Below are 19,937 nucleotides of genomic sequence, written 5' to 3'. Positions count from 1 at the left end.
TTTAAAATATGTGATTTAATATGATTATTATTTCAAACTTGTAGAAAACTTTTCAGTTGGAATATAGCTCCAAAAAGCAGACAATGAAAGACACAGCAAAGATGTTCAGACAATGGAAGACTGACATGACAAGGAAGCACATCTTTAATGCTTTAGAGAAAAGACCAGATGAGTTTCCCCCTAGGAAACCATATGGATTTGAGGAGATCATAAATGATGAGCAATGGTTAGAATTTGTCAACTCAAGATTAACACCAGAGTGGAAAGATAAGAGATTACAAATGCAAGAATATCGAAGAATGAACAAATACAACCACAACCTATCTAGAGGAGGTTACGTGCATGTGGAAGAGATGCTTCAACAATAGACTGGGCAAAAATTATCTGATATTGATAGAGTTGATTTATGGACGATGGGTCGATCGAAGAATAAAGAAGGAGAACTTATTGGAGAGGCAACTGAGGTTCAAAAAACATTGTAAGTTTTTATATATATTGAACTTATATAATCTATTTATTTTTATATAACTAACTTAAATTAATTACTTTTATTTTACAGGCTCATTATCGAAAACTCATTGAGGAGGGTCATTGGGAACCCCAAGGCCCTGATGATGTGTTGACGAGGGCATTGGGCACCCCCGAGCCACGAGGGCGTGTTCGGGCTAAAGGTCACGGTGTGTCCCCCGCATTGTTTTCGGATACTCCGAAACCTACCAAAATGAAAGAGAAATTGAAAGATATTGTTTCGGCTAGTGCTATGAAAGATGAGTTTGAGGAAAGACTTCGTCAACAAGAAGAACGACATCGCCAACAAGAAGCGCGTCTAGAAGAACGTTTTCGTAAACAAGAGGAAATGTTGAGATCTTTCATGGCCCAACAGAGTGGTTCAGGATCCAATATTGCAGTCCCACCAATAGTTCCAACCCCACCGAGACCATCTTACTATGTGCTCGACCCACAAGAACCATCTTACTATGTGCCCGACCCTCGAGGGCCATCTTGCTATGCGCTCGACCCACCAGCACCATCTTACTATCAGCCTGACCCACCAGTACCATTTGTGTCTGAGGTAATTTCAATTTGATAGTTGAAAATGACTATGTATGTACATGCATACACACATATATACATAATTCTACTTATTATAATGTGCAGGTACCTAGTTGTCAGTTAGCCATTGGTTCGCTATCCAATATTGTTGCATCAGGCAAGCTCATTGACAAAGAGTCGGGTAACAACTACCAAGTGGTGATTATCGAAGCTATTAAGTCAGCGACACCTCTTCCTTATGCAAAACATGATCAGAATATGTACATAGTCATTCAGGCTATTGGGCATCCTATATCATGGCCTAAGGAATTGGTCATCGTATCTGATGATATACATGAACAGGTGATGTATCATGCTTATATAATCATATTTGTTATTATATATTTCAATTTGTTTTGTAAATTTTCTAATTATTAATATTATTTTACAGACTTGTTCTAGAAGTAATAACATATCAGAACGACCAATTGCTCCTTCAACACAACGACCTCGAGAAAGAATACAACATTTGAGTGATCCCCTGACACAAGACACCAGTCCTTTGGAACAGATATACAATATTATATCTCGTTGGAATGACGATGACTGTGTCAATCTAGACATAGATGAGGATGTATTCGGTCATGATATTTCAAGTCTTTACATATGCAAATAGGACATACTTCAATTTATTCGAATGGAAAAGATTGGACAAGGAGTTGTCGTTTGCTACATGAGTTATCTCACAAGTTTTTTAATTAACCTTTCTTATTTGATTTATTTTAACAACAAATTTCCTAAATTATATTTTTGACTACTACTTTTTTTTAATAGGTTGTTATACAATTTTTTGGTAGAACAAGGGCGCCAAATAAGTTTTTATTTGTCAATCCTAATGTTGTAGCCACTAAAGGAAGTTCATTGAAGAGCATGTTCAAGGTCAGTTCAAGCGTTGTCGTCAATTAAGATCAAGTGAGCAACTTATGATTGTCCCCTGGAACCATGGGTAGGTTCAAAAATTTGTTACTGCCATATACTTAGTCCTTATAACATTTGCGTTGGAGACTTATACCAAGTATTGTTTTTCTTGTGCAGTGATCATTGGATGTTGATTATATTGGCCCCATATGCATATTACGTTTGTTGTTGTGATCCGGTGAACTCAGAACTGGAAAATCGCGAAGAAATTGTGGCAGTAATAGTCAATGCTTTCAACCTTTTTCTGACCAGTCTACCAAAACCTCCCGAGATTCCAAATAATATAGAAATTGTGCAACCGAAAGTAAGTAACTACAACTTTAATTATTTTGAAAATTTATACTTGAATTTCACTAATATTTTTGTATATTAATTGCTTGATATTTTATTTAAATATTAGTTTCCGCACCAACCAGACAATGTGACATGTGGATATAATGTGATGAGAATGTTGAAGGATTACATTGAACATTCACGACCTGGACGTTACTTGAAGAAAGAGGTATGCATATAAATTTATACAAAGTTGACAATTTATTTATTATTAAAATATATATAATCAAATAATAATTAAATAATATATTTTACCATGTATTTTTTGTAGCTAACACTAAAAAAAAAATGCTTTTAATAACACCGAAAATGTGTTATCAAAACATACCATAGCACTTTTTGATGTGTTAAGACACCGACTATGTTATCGTAGATCAGGGTACTTTACATAACACTTTATCATTGTTATATAGATGTGTTATTATACTGTCAACGATAACACAATTTCTGTGTTATTTTAATAAATAGATAAGTGTTTAATTATGTTATTTATAGTCGATTATATAACACATTTCAATACTTATAAATTTGTGTTTTACTACACTTTAGTATAACACATTTTTTGTGTTATACTACACTTTAGTATAACACATTATTTGTGTTATACTACACTTTAGTATAACACATGAGTTATATTAGCTTAGAGAAACATAATCTTTTTTTACTTACACAAAACTAGGAAAACAAATATGAAAGTTGAAGCCAAATAAGGTAACATAAATAGATTTTTATTAATTACTCAAATGTAATTACAATATTTAGTCTACTAGTCTAGGCTTAAGAAATAATATTACAACATGGTGGGTTGAATTAAACACTGAGCGCAAAATAGAGACAATATCAGTCTTCTTTGTGAAATTCTTTTTTATGCCAAGCAATCCTTTGAGCTGCTGAAGGGCAATTGTAATCGCAGCTCCTCCCATGAACCCAACAATGGCAGCATGGGATAGAAACTCAATCAAGAACCCCAATCTGAAAAAGGATCCATCCATTTTAGAGAAATATATAAAACATATAGAGTGCAGTTTTTTTTAATTGTCTTAAACCATGAGCATTGTTGTATAAAACTTATTCTTAACTTCATAAAGTTTCAAACTAAAATGAGCAACTCAACTATGAATCCAATCTCATAATCAAGTAAGAACTTAAAGAAATTATTTTTTCAACATATTAGATTAAGTTTGGACATATGCATCAAGAAATTGATCATATAGATATGAAGACAGGATAAGATAACATGAAAATAAAACTGGCAAGGAACATCCAGTAACAAATTAATATTGAATCCTGCATAATAATATACTGAACACCCAATAAGACAGCAATATTAAGGTTCATGAAATTGGTTATTGGACTAGAGCAATTATCAAATAAAAGATACTATGGGAACTGCAATAAAAAAGGAAACAAACAAATGTCCTCAACAGGGTGAAGAAAAAACCAGGATGAACAAAAACATTCATGTGATCTTTAAAAAAGAAATAATCACAATAATAACACAACAGAAGCAAAGCACCGAATACTACCCAAATCCAGTCAAAATAACTCTACAATCACAAATATCACAAGATTGAAGAGAAAGCATCCTTCGTGCATATTTACCAAAAATGGTATCAATGTAAGCAATGCACAACTAAATTAACAAAATAAGTACAAATTTCAGATGGCATAAAGTTAAGAATAAAATAAATATCAATAAACAAAGGACAGTTGAAAAAGAAAGAAAAAAAAGCATAACGATAGAGGTCATTACACAATTATACAATTTTTTTATTTTATTTTTCAAGTCAGCATACAAATTGATACAGAGAAGAATACAAAATCTTCTCATAAGAAACGTGCTGGTGGAAAGAGCCATATATAAGTTTATACCCAAAAGTATAAAAAAAAATGCAATATGGATTAGCTTACCATTTCAATCTCTTTGCCAAGATGTTAACACCCATGGCCATTATAGCAGCACTATTAGGATTAGGAGATAATTTCCTGACCAAAGTGCAGATGATCTCAACAACCCTGGGCAAATGATAAGAGACAAGAGCATTAACGTGGCAAGAAACAAACATAACACAGTACACAGGAAAAGAACAGTATTTACCACACTCGACTCTCCAATTTCCCACTCACAGCAGTTTCTTGAGCATGAAATGAGCTGCCAATGCCCATTAAAGCAAAACACACAGCCTAGTAGGTATTGTTGCAGAAGCTTTTAGTTAATTAGTATTGTCAAAATATCAGAAATCTAGATTAGTTTCAGTTAGATATCCCAGTTGCACAAGATTCTAAGTGTTCATAATAATAAGGTTACTGTAAAAAATTAAATAGCATGTCATCTTCCTATAATATAGCATGAATAATTTAGCAGTAATCAATATCTCTATAGTCTTTAGAAAGCTAGATTTTCAGTTAATATGATATATAGAAGACTTACAGTTAGACCAGGTTTAGTTTCTTTGGTGACTACACCGAGTCTCATATCCAAATTCTTTTCAAGACAAGATTTTTCCAAATTGTACACAAGTTTTATGGAAAAGTATTAAAATAAGAACCTTAAGTGACAATTACTTCACTTTGTTGTAGTGATTATCTACACTTCATTGTTAAATTATGTAGTTTCTTAAAAAAAAAATGCATATCTAGTATCACACACAGAAACCAACATTTAATTCAAAACTCAACCTTAAATGTTACAGTATGTTACTAGAGTGCAACAGAGAGCTGTGATGAACCTGTACTGAAGCAATAATCCCCAGTTCACCAAACCGGTCTGCAGTCCCAGGTGTAAGATGCTGGGCATGCTTAATCTGAAAATTAGCTCTAGTCATGCAAAAATAAGCATGGAAAGAAATATCAATATTAAAACTTTGCAATAAGAAACAGATTTTCTGTAGTACTGTATAGCGTAGTGTTCTTTAAGCTTCTAGGACTTGTTAAACAGTCATCTGTGGCACATAATAGGTGGCAAACTATAAATCTTGCACATAATAGATTCAATTGCTATTGCAAAGGCAAAAAACATAGAAACAAATGACCAAAACTTCAGACAAGAGAACTGCATGTACCATTAAACACCATTCTACATATAAAGAGCAGGTTAATTGCTAAGGCAATTGCTGATACGCAATTGCTGAACCAGCTGTAACATACACAACACAAAGTTCGTACACACAAAGAAGAGCAACAGCTAAAAGTAAAAGAACAGCAACAGCTCTTGTAGATCAGTTTCAAGCAACTTGTTGATCACAAGTCACCCTAAGATTCAATTCTATTATCTATAAAGTCAACATTTTGAATTGGAAAAAAATAATAAAATGGTGTCTATAATTGTGCCAAAGAAGCAGAAAAATCATGTATTAACTTTAGTTTATCAAATGAGGTTCAGATCATCTTGTGTCTGATTTCAGCCTCTAATAAAGTTCTTCCATTATATTATAAATCAAAGTTCATTGAAGCATAACACAACCAGAAAATCTTACGACAGTAAATTACAAATTATGAAATCTTTCAGCCTTTTGTTGTTGTTCCCATATGACAGTAAATTATGAAGCAATATAAAGGCCTTAATTACAAATTAAACTACTATTCCATTAGTAATGGGAATTCTCTTTGTATTTCAAACCCTTTTACCTTCAATTGAACAATAACATGCCCCAAAATATAACATAAAACATGTCACTTTTGCCAAAAGAAAAAAAAAAGTTTAGCTATTAAAGATGAGAATCCTAAAATCTAGTGAACTAACCTTACCCAATCAGAGTACTTTGCAAATGCAGCTTCCCTCCCAGGACCCACCACAGCCAAATGAGCACCATTTTCTTGGATCCCAAACATAGGAGGCACCATTAGTGAACAAGAATTTTGAGCTCATCATAGCGAAGACTTTTTTTTCATACAAAAATTGAAAATGATAACTCAAAATGGGTCTATTTTATAAGAGGAGTATATTTTAATATTCAAAAAAAAAAAATTGGCAGTAAGAATAGCCAATTAAAAATATATAGCTTCCATAGAGTATTTTAGTGGCAAACTTAAATGTAGTCAAAGCTCAAAGGCCTCCAAACATAAGGAATATCACCACAAATAGAATATAGATTAATATGAGGAAAGCATCAAAGGATTTAAAAAAAAAATTGGGTCATGGCTTGATTATCACAATTTCCAAGTCCGAGAGCTAAAACTAAGAAACAAGCAAAACAAAAGCCCAAAGCTGGAGGTCAGCCAAAGCCACATTCAAGATGCTAAGATATATTAGAGCTTTGTTTTGTTTGAAGAAAAACAAGCACTTTCAACTTACAAGCATCTTAAATCTAGGCTTCCTTGGCAATATTTTTATCATATAAAGTATATTTCAGCCACTAGTTAAACCTCTGTTTCGAAAACAAAAATATTGAGCATAACAATACATTTTGGATATTTTGATTAACAAACAATCACTTTTTCACAGAATAGTTGCAGCTGTGAAATTTGAAATTTTTTTGCATGAACTCAACACAGAAAACTTATACACAAAAAAGTCAAAGATCTAATGTAACCTTTACTCATAAACAAAAATTAGTCACAAGAAAATCAAATATAGAACCAAAACAACCTCAGCACACTGAAAGTTTAAATCCAAAAATAGGATAAAAAAACTGAAACTAAAATAATCTCAAACCCATAAAACATAATCACAAACAAGATCAAATGTCAAATCCAAAAATATACTCAGGAGACTATATAGTCAGATATTTGAAAACAACAAATATACCAGGATATTTATATTACAGCTCTAAACTAAAACAGAAAAGAATTAGCTATTGCTTTCATACTTTTATGAAAAATGTGATTAACTTACATAGGATCCTGTAGATAGTTACCTTTCTAAAAGTTTCATTGTAGTTGCCTCATCCAACACATCCTTGCATTCACATAGAAAAGCACATAATTCTTTTATTATTGATCGGTACTTTGAACTATGGTTATCCAAAGCAGTGTCATCTTCCAAGAGTAGACGATTTATCTGAAATGGAAAGATCAAGTTTGAAATTTATCTGAAAAAACAGCAAATAGTAATAAATTATACAGGAAAGTAAAATCAAAATGCTCTGCCATAAATGCTAATATGTATAATTCTGTGTTCACAAAGTTGGAACTCATATCTATCAGATAAGTTAGTTTTTTTTATGCTGAGTTGTACTATTGGTTTGTTTGTGTTAGATACCTTTTTCTTTTGGGGAAATTTTTGCTCCCTTCTTTTAGTCATTATGCAATTTTTTTTTATTATATTTCATTTTGGATAAAAAAATCTGTAACCCATCTAGGCAGCAGGAAAAAAAATAAAGAGAGAAATCAGAGTTCTTAAATCCAAACTTTATGCGTGCACACACACACACCCAAAAAAAAAAGGGGTGTGGGGAATAAAAGCTTGTCAAAGTATAATTCAGTTGTCCAAGTTGATATCATTGTTATTTGGCACTTATCACCTTTGGCTAGATTATCAATCTTTTGCAGTAAAAAAGTTCTCAAAGCATCATGCAAGTAGGCAAAGTACTTAATAAAACTGAAAGTATATGCATCCATCATTTAAATGAACAAAATCACCCAGAACATTAATTGGCAGTTATGCGTTCGCTCACAGTAATAAACTGCAGAGTAATCTCCTCAAATGACAAACAACACAACAGTTCTAGTGGCATGCATGAGAAATTTCCCCAAAAATAAAGGCCAAGTTTCTGGGATCAAATTCATAAAAATCAGAAGTTTCGAGAACTTTACCTAAATCTGTGAATCTCCTCTTGCAAAGGTGAAGAAGCTCGGCGTATTTCTGAGCTCCCTCGTTTGTCTTGTCAAGCTGCAAGACCAAAGGTCACCTCGTCATGATCCCTGTGGATTTTCGAATCCAGATTCCATTATATATCCTTGCTAAAACAAAATAGTAAATAAGAAGAAAAAAGATACAAGAAAATTAAATGATAAAAATAGTAAATAAGAAAAAAACAACTAGCCTTTGTTTACTTTTGATTATTAAAAAAAAAAGGCAAACACCTTTCCTTTCTACCTTTTCTGTCTAAGAAAAAGGATTAAGGACAGAGTATTAGTTCAAAATGGTTTGATTATTGGGAATTAATTTTGAGGTGATGAGGTGATTTGCCTCGAGTCAGATTTCTCCATACATAATCAATATATAGTTCACTCTTTGTCTCCCTTGCTACTATCTCTTATATATGTTTTGTTTGTCTTCAGTATTGGTTACAAGAGAAGTAAATGAGATCAGTTTAATTAAGCCAAAACTAAAGGAATGGATATCAATGATTGGAGAAGAAATTTCACAAAATAATGACAGAGTAAAGAAATTTTTGAATTTTTCTATCCTAAAGTTTACAGTATATGAACTAGTTTATATAACTAACTAAACTTCCATATAGCCAATTCACTTATCAGTGATTCATTGAGAATCATCACATACTTTAATTAACTTATGAAATATATGGAATGGATGCAACTTATAGTTTAGTCCCTTCATGTTGATTGCAACTTATAGTTTAGTCCCTAAGTGATGTGGCATAATTTTGATTAATTTGTGTTTAGCATCTTTCACTTAAATAGTGTGTGAATGGATTCATTTCTCATAAATGGACTGGATTTATTGTGATATATTTTCTGTACAGCCCACTCAGTAATCATCAATCAAGTTAAAGATTTAATAGAAACAAAAACACACCAGATTCTCAGCACCGGGAAGATTTCCTCTTTTTGCCAGATTGACAGCAAGCTCCAAATTGTTCAACTGCAAAAAGTCAAGATATAAAATTTAAATTCCAAATATTTATCATAATCTACTAACCATAAGGATAAACCAATTTGTGATACATGCCTGCCCACTAATGAAAGGCACAATTGTTTGTTCATTAACAGTAGCCAATAACACTTGGCCCCACCTGTTAATTGTGTAAAATCCCCCTAGTGACAAAGCCTCCGATGTTAGGAAAATTGGATCTGGACTGATTCTATTTCTGTAAACTGCAGTAGCCCTCTCCAAGTCGTAAACGAATAGCAACCCAAGCTTGGTGATTATGTAGATCAAACTATACTGTGTGATATCTGAAATATTGAGCATTAAAATAATTAATATTCATGGTGCTGAATGATGGGGCATTAAAACAATTAGTTTTTGCAAAGAGGGTGGTTTATGTCAAGGCATGAAAAAAGTTGAGCGTATGTTAATAATAATGGCTTGTGTTTATATGCAATACTAAAAAGATGAATAAATGTAAGCCACAAGTTACATTAGCTTCATCATTATTCCACTTAAACTAAGCAAGCTAGTTAATTGAGGGTAGATAGAGATGAATAATAATAAAAAAAAAAGAAGAAGAAAGAGCTACATGAAAAAGTTGAAAAGTAATAGACATAAAATCAACAATTGATTATGCACTCAGAATGTTACTTACTTAATTACCATTGTAATTAAATCTTTACACTTATATGTTTCAGTTGATACCAACTCAAAGACAGCTTTTGTTACCAACTCAAAGATAGCTTTTGTTACAAAGACAAAATACTTATAAAAACAGAAGACAAGGCATCATCAAGAGAGGACCATGCAATGAAGTTTATACAGCATGCTACAAGAAAAAATGCTTTTAATAACACCAATATGCTTGTCCTACACAAATTTCAAATCATGGTAATGAGATGTATAGTAGCCAGAACCTGCATATGTATGGATTCAGTAGCTTATAACAGATAGAAAATCTACAATTATATCCAAATATATATGTATGAATGCAGTAGCTTATAACATAAGGTCTAAAATTATGTATATATATCTATGTATGGATACGGCTAAACAATAATCTGGCAGCCATGGAGATGAACCATAACAGTACAACCTGGCATGACTATCAATCCTTGTAAAGATGCACAACATAAAAGGGCACACTAGGAAAACAATAATATAAAATACAATGAGAAAATTATTCTTAATTAAATATCCTGACTGTATAGATGAAACTAACCCAGTTGAAGTGAGCATCTGCATGAGCTTTTTCTGGTTGGTGCGTCACCTATTAACAAGCTCAACTATCACTTCATCTTTTACAGTCTGAACAGAATGGCAAAAGAACCACATTAAGTTTCAGGGATAAGTAGCTCATAGAGATTAAAAAAAGGGGACAAGTAGCTCATATCATAGATCATAGAGATGAAAAAAATTCATTGCTCATACCGCAGAATCACTAGGATTTACTGCCTGTAGCATGTCACTTAGGAGTTCCAGAACATTCTGCATAGCCTCCATGCTTGACAAGCTTTATGAAAAAAAAAATTAGAAGACAAAAAAATTTCAAAACCTAATATCTAGATCATGAACTGCATTAAAATTGTCACCTCAAACTCTCAATTTCTGTAGCCATAGTTTCATCAAGCCTTCTTGAAGCTAAATACACATATGATATGGCGATCATAATCATTCACTTTTATAATTGAAAATAATAATTTAGAGTGGCTGTCTTACCCAATCATGAGCTCCTCAAGCTTCGGCCAGTCCATAGGTGAGACCTGAATACACTCCACCAGCCAGTCCTGCCATATACATATATATATATATATGTATAAGCAAGAACACAAACAGAGTGAGTTTTAAATGGTTTTCAAGTAATTAAGAACATTGAGCTAATGAAGCTGCTCTCACATTTACCCCATTATAATGATTCTTTTCCTGTGCTCTTCACCTGGCAAAGTTTAGAATTATTAACACATATTAGTTTATATTAATAAGAAGATTAATGGAATATTTATGAGTATAAATATACAAAGGACTCACCATGGCTTCAAGAGAATTTCTGTTGGTTTCACCTGAAAAGCTCAGAGTATCACCATCAAGAATAGTTGGTAATATTAATAGCTTATTTTTATTGTTATATCTATCAATATGCTGATATGTATATATAACATACATCCAAAGCCCAAAATAGCAGTGCTTTGTAAGGCATCTCTTTTTGCAGCTAATGGGTTTGAAACTGAAAAATGATGAGAAATAATAGCCCCCAATAGTACAGAAGCTACAACTGCGCAGCTAATTCAATGCCCCAAGTACCTAGCAAGAAAGAAAATCGGAAAAAAATCAGTAATACTCAATCAAATTTATTGAAATATAAGTTATTTTGTAGAAAAAGAAAACTCATCACAGAAAAAAAAAACTCATCACGAACTGCAGTCCCAACAATATCACCCTCATCATCATCCAACATTCCAGCAGGCAATTCCAAAACGAGCCTACCAATTGGGACCCTTACCTTGAGAAAACAAACATACAAGATTTTGCAGCAAGATTTTAGCAATGACAAAAGAACATTAGTCATCATTCCCTTTCTTTCTCCTTTTTAGCTAAAGACTCAAAACAACGTAAGCTGAAAGTAGAAGGATCAAACATGCTCAGTGAGAACAGCATAAGTCTCATCTTCTGAGTCCAAAAGAATCAAAATGGCTACAGCCAGTCCTCGGGCAAAAACAATACCTGGAACCTAAACACGTTTCAGTCAAAACAGAAACAAGGAGAAGATGACTGAAAGCAAGCATCAAAGAAGTAATGGAAAAAGACAAAACCCAGAACAACTTGTTGACTAAATACTTGGATGACAAAGACCAAATGAAATGGATAGAAAAGAAAATTAAAAGTTTAATGTCATTGTTAATATATAAATATATTAGACTCGAAATACATGGGGGAAATGATTATAATATACCTTTTTGCCAGTAGATTTGTCAAGAACATCTGCTTTAAATTTGAGAAACCCAATGCGCTTTCCAAACATATCCACTCCCTAATATGAAGAAACCATCACTCAATGGCAACCATTACAAAGTAATGATATGTGCACACAAAACATTAAATAATGAGTGATGTAACGATTATTTCAATCAACCACATGAAACCCATTGTTTTAAAAGTCACTAAAAAATGTTTTGATGCATATTCTGTGTTATTCGGTGAAATGCTCACCAAGTCCTCAATCTAAACCAATGGTTTTTTTTTCTTTTCAGCAAGTGTGTTTTGAAAAGGAATTATGCACAGACCAAATGTCCCTCCTTTATTCTCCAATCAACCAAGAAAAACAATACGAGAAAATTGAGTGAAAAAAGAACCTGAATTAAGACTTGTTCTAGAGACAAGTCACTTCCAGACAAAATCCCAGTCTCACTTTCGATGTTCTTCAACCACTGCTTGAACAAGGATGAATCTATGGCGCTCCTACCCAAAATAAATAAATTAAAAAAAATCATGCACAAACTTTCCATTTTTTTTTGTTTATTTATTTAACTTTTTCTGCTTGTAAAAAGGGTTTCACAAACCAGAATTCCAAATCGGATACACCAGGAGCAGCGACGATTCGAACGGGGCGAGCGAGTTGAGATTCGAATGTGTGAGGGCTTGGGCCCGCGTGGGTCGAAGCTTCGACGCCCTTTGAAGATCCCTAGCCAGCACATGTAGGGGAAGGTCGGGCTCCATAAACACAGGCGAGAGAGAAAGAGCAAAGGAGAGAGGTTTGGTGGGAGAAATAGATCCGAGAGAGAGGAGAGAGAATGATGAGGAAAAAGGAGAAGGAATTGTGTCTCACGGTCTCCCAAATTTTCAGGTCTCAAAATGAAAAAAAATGCTAAGGGGCGGGATGGTGAAAATTATTACCGCCTTTTTTCATAAAGTGTCCCAACATAGTACTCTAGCATAATACTTTTTTATTAGTATTATATTCATGTGTTATGGAAATGGGTATTTGGTGTAGTGTAAACACTACGCCATATACACCAGCACAGATTAATGAAATGCAACAACACTGGGTGAACCATATGCTACTGATAATTCAAAGTCATCGTCCCACATATTAGGTTTTTTTTTTTACTTTTTCTTTTTCTTTCTTACTATATGTCTAGCTAGCTAGTGTAATATTTTTTAATTTTGTATGTTTAACAACAAATATTACAATTTTGTATATTTAGCTAGCAAAAACATATTATATACATATTTCAGTTTTATTAATGAAAATTCACAATTTAAATTTACATATAATTTAGATTTTTTAATTAATATATTTAATTCTATTTCAAAAAAAATTAATATATTTAATTCTATTAATTAATATATTGAAAATAATTATTTAGTTATTTAAAAAAATACAAAAACCAATGATGACTAAGTTATATGAGTTATTGGATGTCTACAAAGTCTCCCCATGGGAGACGTCATAGGGTCACTTTAGATGGCTCCTGCAACAACGTCTCCCCTAGGGAGAGACATTAAATGTCTACAATGTCTCCCCCATGTAGCCATTAAATGCCTATTTTGTTGTAGTGTGTGTGGGTGAATGTGTTTTATTTTATTTATTTATTTTTTCCCTTTATAGAAAAGGAAAGGGTAGCATGAATCTAGACTTAATGTGAGTCTTGAACATTTTTCATTTTATTAAGAAAAGAAAAAAAAATAGAAAATAAAAATATAAGTTGTTATCTTGTAGGAAAAGATGACAAGGCTTATCTTTGATTTGGTTCACATTAGGATAAGGGCTTAGGTGAGGTGTAAGGAGAGGGAATGGTGGGATTTAACTTAATTTGTGGGATAGGAATTTAGCTATTCACACTTGAGTCATCTTCTTAAGGTTAGGTCACTAGAGGCTATATATAGGAGAACTTGAGAGCCTTGGGAATTCTTTTGTTGGCTGCCAAAATTTGGGAGGAGAAGAAAAAAGAGAGAGAACTCATGGGAGAAAGAAAGAAGAGAAATGAAGAAGGGCTTGAGGTCTCTAAGGTATGGCTTTGGATTGTGATTTTCTTTTTCCCTTCTTCTTGGTTCTAGTTTAATGGAAGTCCTTGGTGGTGCTAGGTTCTAATCCCACAAGAGCATAAGGATTGTTGTTAGGGTTTCAGCCAACAAGAGGGTAAGGGTGTTTTGATTTCCTAATTTTGATCTATTTGAGATTTTTGATTTGTATGGTCTAATGATTTGGTCGTAACAATAAGGTGTTGGAGGCTAGCAAAAAGAGGGTGACCATAACTATTTTTGGGTTCTTTGATTTCTATCAAAGGATGTAATGGAACCTCTATTCTTGATTTGGTTCTTATTGTTGTAACCTTTTTATATGTATACTCATGGTATGTGTGTGTATTTGATTGATTATTGATTTATGGTGTTATGTAAATCTCTTATTATGAACATTTGTATTGATATTAAATCATAAGCATGGTGGTGGATATGTTGCCTAAGGTTTTTCATATGATTTGATGATAGGTATGATTTGGCTTAAGGATCCTATGTGTAAGCATGCAAGAGTTTTAATTTGTGATCTACCAAATATGATGATGGGTGTGTTTTCATTTTTTTTTAAAACATGAAAGGATTTGATCATTTTGGGCTATAAGATTTTCAGCCTATAGGGCGTGATGCATGTTGTGATGTTTTTATTTTTGTGTCACTTATACATGTTAGGAACATGCTAGGTTAATTTGAATAAAAGAAAGGATTGTCTTGAATTTTTTTTTTATAAATTGATATATTAGTGATTTCATGAAGATTATGGATTGGGTTTTGAGAAACATCAATTAAAGATGAATTTCATGATGATTTATGCTTGCTGATTTTGTGAATAAATGGTGAATAAGTTTGGTGAAATAATGATATGCATGTATAAGAAATGTCTCTAATGATATGTTGTATTTGTGAGAATAAAATGGTGTTTTAATACACAATTAAAATGATATTTTTGTACAAATAATTACCTACAGTTTTTTTTTTTTTTTTTGATGAAAATATGAGTTTTAAAAAAATGAAAATGGTGATTTTAATGATATAATTGGTTGCTGGAATTTTTGTAAAAAAAAATGTGAAGTTATATTTTAATAAAAGAAATTTGGTGAGTATCTTAAAATAAATTAATACCCTAAACTATGGAAATATTAAAAGTGGTATTTTTAATATAACATGAGTGTTCATTTTAATAGTTATGATTTTTCTTTATTTTGATTAAGAAAAATGTTGAATTTAGTTCACTTATGAATTTTAAGTAAATAAAATTTGGCTGAAAGTTTAGTTAAATATTTATAAAAATAATCATTCGATTTTCACATATGAATTTATTTTATTTTAAATTTAATCTTTAAAAATAACACAAGTAAAAATGTATTTTTCCACATCTAAAAATTATATTTTTCTCACATTAAATTTGTAAATTTGTTAATTGGATTATGATGTTATTTTCTAAATAAACATGTTAAATTATGAGTATTTTACATAATTGTTAGTCTTTGTTATTTTATGGAAATTAAAAGTAATTAATGGTATAATTATATATTTTTTTAATGGTTGAATAAATTATTTTTATAAAATAAAAATAATGCTTTGGAGGATTAATCAACTTGAGAATTTTAAAGAGATAAATAATTGTAATCAAAGCATGTTACAATTTTGTTATTTTCATAACGATAGAAGTAAGATATGTAGAATTATCGTTTTTAACGCCACTTTTACATAACGTTCCCACGTATGCATGTTGCATGCAAATTCACTTTTCGTTAAAAAAATATGTCTATTATGCAACCATGTAGTTTTTATAGCAAGATCATGTATGCAATATAGGTAGAATGTGCATTATTCTTTTATGACCTTATGTGTAATTATGCATTATTTAGATGTTGCGAGTAACTCTCACCATGTGTGCATGACCCATGCACACATGAGCTATATGAGTGGGAAAAAGGAAGTTTATGTGATGCTAAGGAATGTTATTTTGATTATGGTATAGGCTCGTTGAGAAGTTGTCGTTTTACTTAGCTTGGACCTGAGGTAAGGAACTTAGATATAATTTATGTTTATTTATGCTGTGAATGGTAAGATTGCTTGTATGAAAGTGTTATGATGCTTTGCGCTATGAATTATGGAATGCTTTAATATGATGATATGTTTGGATTGTATGAATGTTGTGTGCTATGAATGGATGTTAGCGTGATGAACGCGACACATCAATAAAGGGTTGCTAAGGATATGAAGACGTAACCCGAGTTACTAAGGATATGAAGACGTAACTCCAAGGGCGGACGAGCCGAGGTTATTCAAGGACCAGAGATCCTGTTTACCTCAAAGGGTGACATGGACAAGTTAGCGGGCCATGTTCACAAGGAAATGTTTATGATGATGTTATGATGCTTATGTTATGATGATGTTAATATAGATGTAACTATGTTTATGCTTATGATATTGACACCATTATGACAATGATGCTATGATGTATAAGGATGGACGAATGTGTTTGTGACTTGTTGTATCTTACTTGTTGTTTGTAATTCCTTACTAGGCTTTTTTCTCACCCTCTTACTTTCCCTTCCAGGTAACAAATAGGTTTCTCTATGGCACGCGTGGTGATGTGGGAAGTTTTGTCGTTCTGGTGTGTATGGCGTGGGGCATCCTATGGACAAAAAATGATCAGTTTAAAACGCCATTTTCTTTTAATAACGTTATGTTTAATGAGACTTTTTAAATTTATCAGTGGGACTTGAACTTTTGGTTGTTTAAGAACTTTGCATGAAAAACTAATATTTTTCTTTTTAAACTATTGGGCCCAACTTGCTTATTTTTAGCAAGACCCCACTGAAATCTTTTTAATAAGTGGCTTTCTCTTATAAACCAATGAATATGTGAATGTTTTACAAAGCACTAGATTAGGGCGTTTTACATAAAATTGACAATTTTGTTCTCCACTTGAATTGCTAGGGACTAGCAATAAGCTGGTTGAGAGTTGCGATTAGTGGTGAAAAATATATTTTTATTGATTTTAATGGTCAAAATAAATAAAGTTTAATTAATATTTTCATGGAATTAAGATGATTTATTTTATTAATGAAGAATTTGATTGAGATTTAATTTTATGTTATTTTGTAGGAAATAAAATGTATTTTGATACTTTGAAATGAAGAGAAAAGAAAAGAATTAAATTTGAAAGAAGAATAGAAAAAATGGCAAAATTGAAAGACAAAGGCCCAAGAGAAGCCTAAAAAGACCCAGGCCTGCCTGCCTCTCTCCCTCTCTCCTTTCACCTGTGTCTGCCACGTGGTGAAGCCACCACACGCCACGCGTCGCCCCAAGCCACCCAGTCCGACCTGCCTACCCGCATATGACCCGGACCCGCAGCTAGCCCTTGCTCAGCCCGCTTGCCAGCCCAGCCCAAGGCCCACACGCCTGGCCCTCATTTCCTCTCCCCTTTCCCTTCTCCTTCAGCATGGCCCAAGGCCCAATTCTCCATCAGCTTGCCTGGCTTTTTCAGCAACCATTGCCAAGTGTTGCTGCCTGATTGACTGCACCAGTAGCAATCCCATCAGGCATTTCCATTAGTTTCAACCACCCCTCACATTTTCTACTCCACCAACATGCATAGCAAGCACCAAAATAACAATTATACCAACACACACACAAAAAATAATACTATTAATAATGATTATGATTTTTATATCAGAATTTTTTATTAATATTATTATTATCTTTTGTAACCCCAAGCTTTTCTTTATATATTTTTAGTCCTTTTTTAGGCTCTATAAATAAGAGCTCTTTTGATTAGTTTGATATGTAATTCGTAAAGTAAAGAAACTATAGCACAATTTCCTCTCATTTTTTTTCTCATATTTCTTTATAGAATTTTTATGAGAATGATGTGCATAATGACCTAATCTTCCTTGGAAAGTTATGTATATGTCTCTTTAAAGTTTATACATTTGGGTAATTTATGCTCTTCTATCATCTTCTTTATCTTTATTTATTGTTGCTAATATTATATATAGAATTAGTCATGCTTTTTCTATGTATTTAAAGTTAATATAAATAATATTGATGCTTAGTTTTATGTTCAAACTTTTATTGCATTATGGCCTAATGGTATAGTGTCATTTTTAGATTTTTCATAAGATTAACATATTGCTTCCAAAGTAAGAACATATTTGCTCAAATATATTTTTGTGAAACATGCATGCACATTAATGTTGAATCATCCAAATAAGTAGTTGGGATGTGAACTATTTGTTCGTGTAAATTTTATGAATCAAAGATTTAAATAGCTAAAAAATGCATATGAGTGAATCTTGATGCCTTTCTATTCTCTAATCTTAATTTTATTTGCTTTATTTTACAATCAAATTCTCCAACCAAAAATCATAAATCCATTTCCATTTCATCATCTTTCTCTAACCTCTTGTGTTTATTTTTTACTAATATTTTTTCTCTTAGTTACCTCCTTGTGGAATCAACCGCCAGATCTATACTACAACCACCACTTAGTGGATGCACATTATGGGCAATAAACAGTGGGGGACTCTTTGGGTAAGTTAGTTAGGACTTTGACTACTTATGGTTACAAGTGAGTATGTGTGGCATCAAGTGAGTATTTTTAGCACTTTTAATAGGTAGGATGATGGGCTAGTCGAAACTACTATTAAGGAAGGAGTTTTTGAATTTTGAAAATGTGTTGAATGGAGTCGGAGAGAATCAAGGAAAGGAGTTAGGGTTGGAGCCTATAAATAGAGTCTTTCACCACTTCATTTTTCATACTCAAAACAAAGCTTTCAAGGCTCTCAATTTCGAAATCCATAGCTCCCAAAAGCTCTCATATTTTTGCCCCATAAAAAACACCATAGCCAAACCACTATAGTCTTTATAGCGCTCATGAATTCATTTCTTCTTCTATTTTTCTATCAAGCCTCAAACACTATTTCCCATATAAACCCTATAGTCGAAACACTAAACACTATCAAGACAATATATAGCCAAAATCTACTCAAGTATTAAAGCTCTTGGTGTCATTGTTGGAGATAGACATTAGAGTGAAGGCTCTAGATTTCATCTTTTGGTTCTAGGGTGAATGTATGACTTTATGAGGTTTAATTCTTTTGGAAGTATAGTTTTATTAATAGTCTCTAATCTTACAGATTTATGTCATATATAAAGGTTTTGGGTGATTCTCTACAGCAAAAGAAATCTCTTTTCTTCTCTTTTTCCACACTCAAGGTAAGGAAAATTAGGTATTTTAGTTTATGACCTAGTTTGTGATATGTATGAACCTAACATTTCAGGTACAAAAAGAAGATTAGTGTGGCTGGACCTAAGGTGTTTAGAAATGTATGACAAACCTAAGTTGATGTCTAATAGGCTTGGTTGCCAAAATTGTATGACAGACTTATGTTCGAGGCTTAATTATCACTCCTGTATAAGCACTTATCTTTTTCTTATGTTATTCTTGTAATTATGACCTATTAATATGACCTATGATTAGAACCTATTATGACCTATGGTTAAGATCTAGATTATGTTTATGTTTTAAGATATTATGAACTTTTGTATGATTTATGATATGTCTGTTATAATTACTTGTTATATGAATTTTGTTTGTATTTTCCTTATTGGGCTTAGAAGCTCACTCCTTATTATGTTGTTGTGCAAACAATTGAGGATAGAAAGGCCGGTGGCGAGTGGGACCTAAGAGCTTAATGATGTATTCATGGAGACCATATAGCCGAGGAATGATCTAACAGGCCTATTTATTAAAGCAAGTTTTTTTTTTTATCATAATGTTGCTCATTTTATA

The 19,937-nt window shown here is 32.4% G+C and overlaps 1 protein-coding gene and 2 long non-coding RNA genes across 5 annotated transcripts; all 3 read right to left on the bottom strand.

The window, feature by feature from the left end:
- Nucleotides 1-3,284: 3,284 nt before the first annotated feature.
- LOC133789855 (uncharacterized) lies at nt 3,285-4,852 on the bottom strand. Of its 2 annotated transcripts, XR_009873739.1 has the most exons (3): nt 4,775-4,852; nt 4,255-4,359; nt 3,285-3,315 (listed from the first exon to the last, which is right to left on the bottom strand). It is a non-coding gene; the product is annotated as an uncharacterized LOC133789855 (long non-coding RNA). The 2 variants fall into 2 exon arrangements; XR_009873738.1 differs by lacking the exon at nt 4,775-4,852 and having other exon boundaries at nt 4,255-4,435.
- Nucleotides 4,853-7,052: 2,200 nt separating this feature from the next.
- On the bottom strand, nt 7,053-9,415 carry LOC133788550 (uncharacterized). Of its 2 annotated transcripts, none has more exons than XR_009873279.1 (4): nt 9,261-9,415; nt 9,044-9,109; nt 8,098-8,205; nt 7,053-7,373 (listed from the first exon to the last, which is right to left on the bottom strand). It is a non-coding gene; the product is annotated as an uncharacterized LOC133788550 (long non-coding RNA). The 2 variants fall into 2 exon arrangements; XR_009873278.1 differs by having other exon boundaries at nt 7,053-7,342.
- Nucleotides 9,416-10,266: 851 nt separating this feature from the next.
- LOC133792084 (nudix hydrolase 14, chloroplastic-like) lies at nt 10,267-12,832 on the bottom strand. The gene is made up of 10 exons (XM_062229993.1): nt 12,696-12,832; nt 12,469-12,574; nt 12,069-12,146; nt 11,754-11,846; nt 11,280-11,618; nt 11,147-11,178; nt 11,015-11,054; nt 10,838-10,905; nt 10,711-10,759; nt 10,267-10,631 (listed from the first exon to the last, which is right to left on the bottom strand). Exons 1-5 carry the CDS (start codon nt 12,830-12,832, stop codon nt 11,457-11,459), a joined length of 576 nt encoding a protein of 191 aa, XP_062085977.1. The 3' UTR covers nt 10,267-10,631; nt 10,711-10,759; nt 10,838-10,905; nt 11,015-11,054; nt 11,147-11,178; nt 11,280-11,456.
- Between the last annotated feature and the right edge of the window lie 7,105 nt (nt 12,833-19,937).

The sequence above is a fragment of the Humulus lupulus genome, chromosome 7, assembly GCF_963169125.1.
Source record: "Humulus lupulus chromosome 7, drHumLupu1.1, whole genome shotgun sequence".
Taxonomy (NCBI): Eukaryota; Viridiplantae; Streptophyta; class Magnoliopsida; order Rosales; family Cannabaceae; genus Humulus; species Humulus lupulus.
Note: the sequence above shows the minus strand (reverse complement) of the source record. Positions and strands in the feature narration are given on the sequence as shown.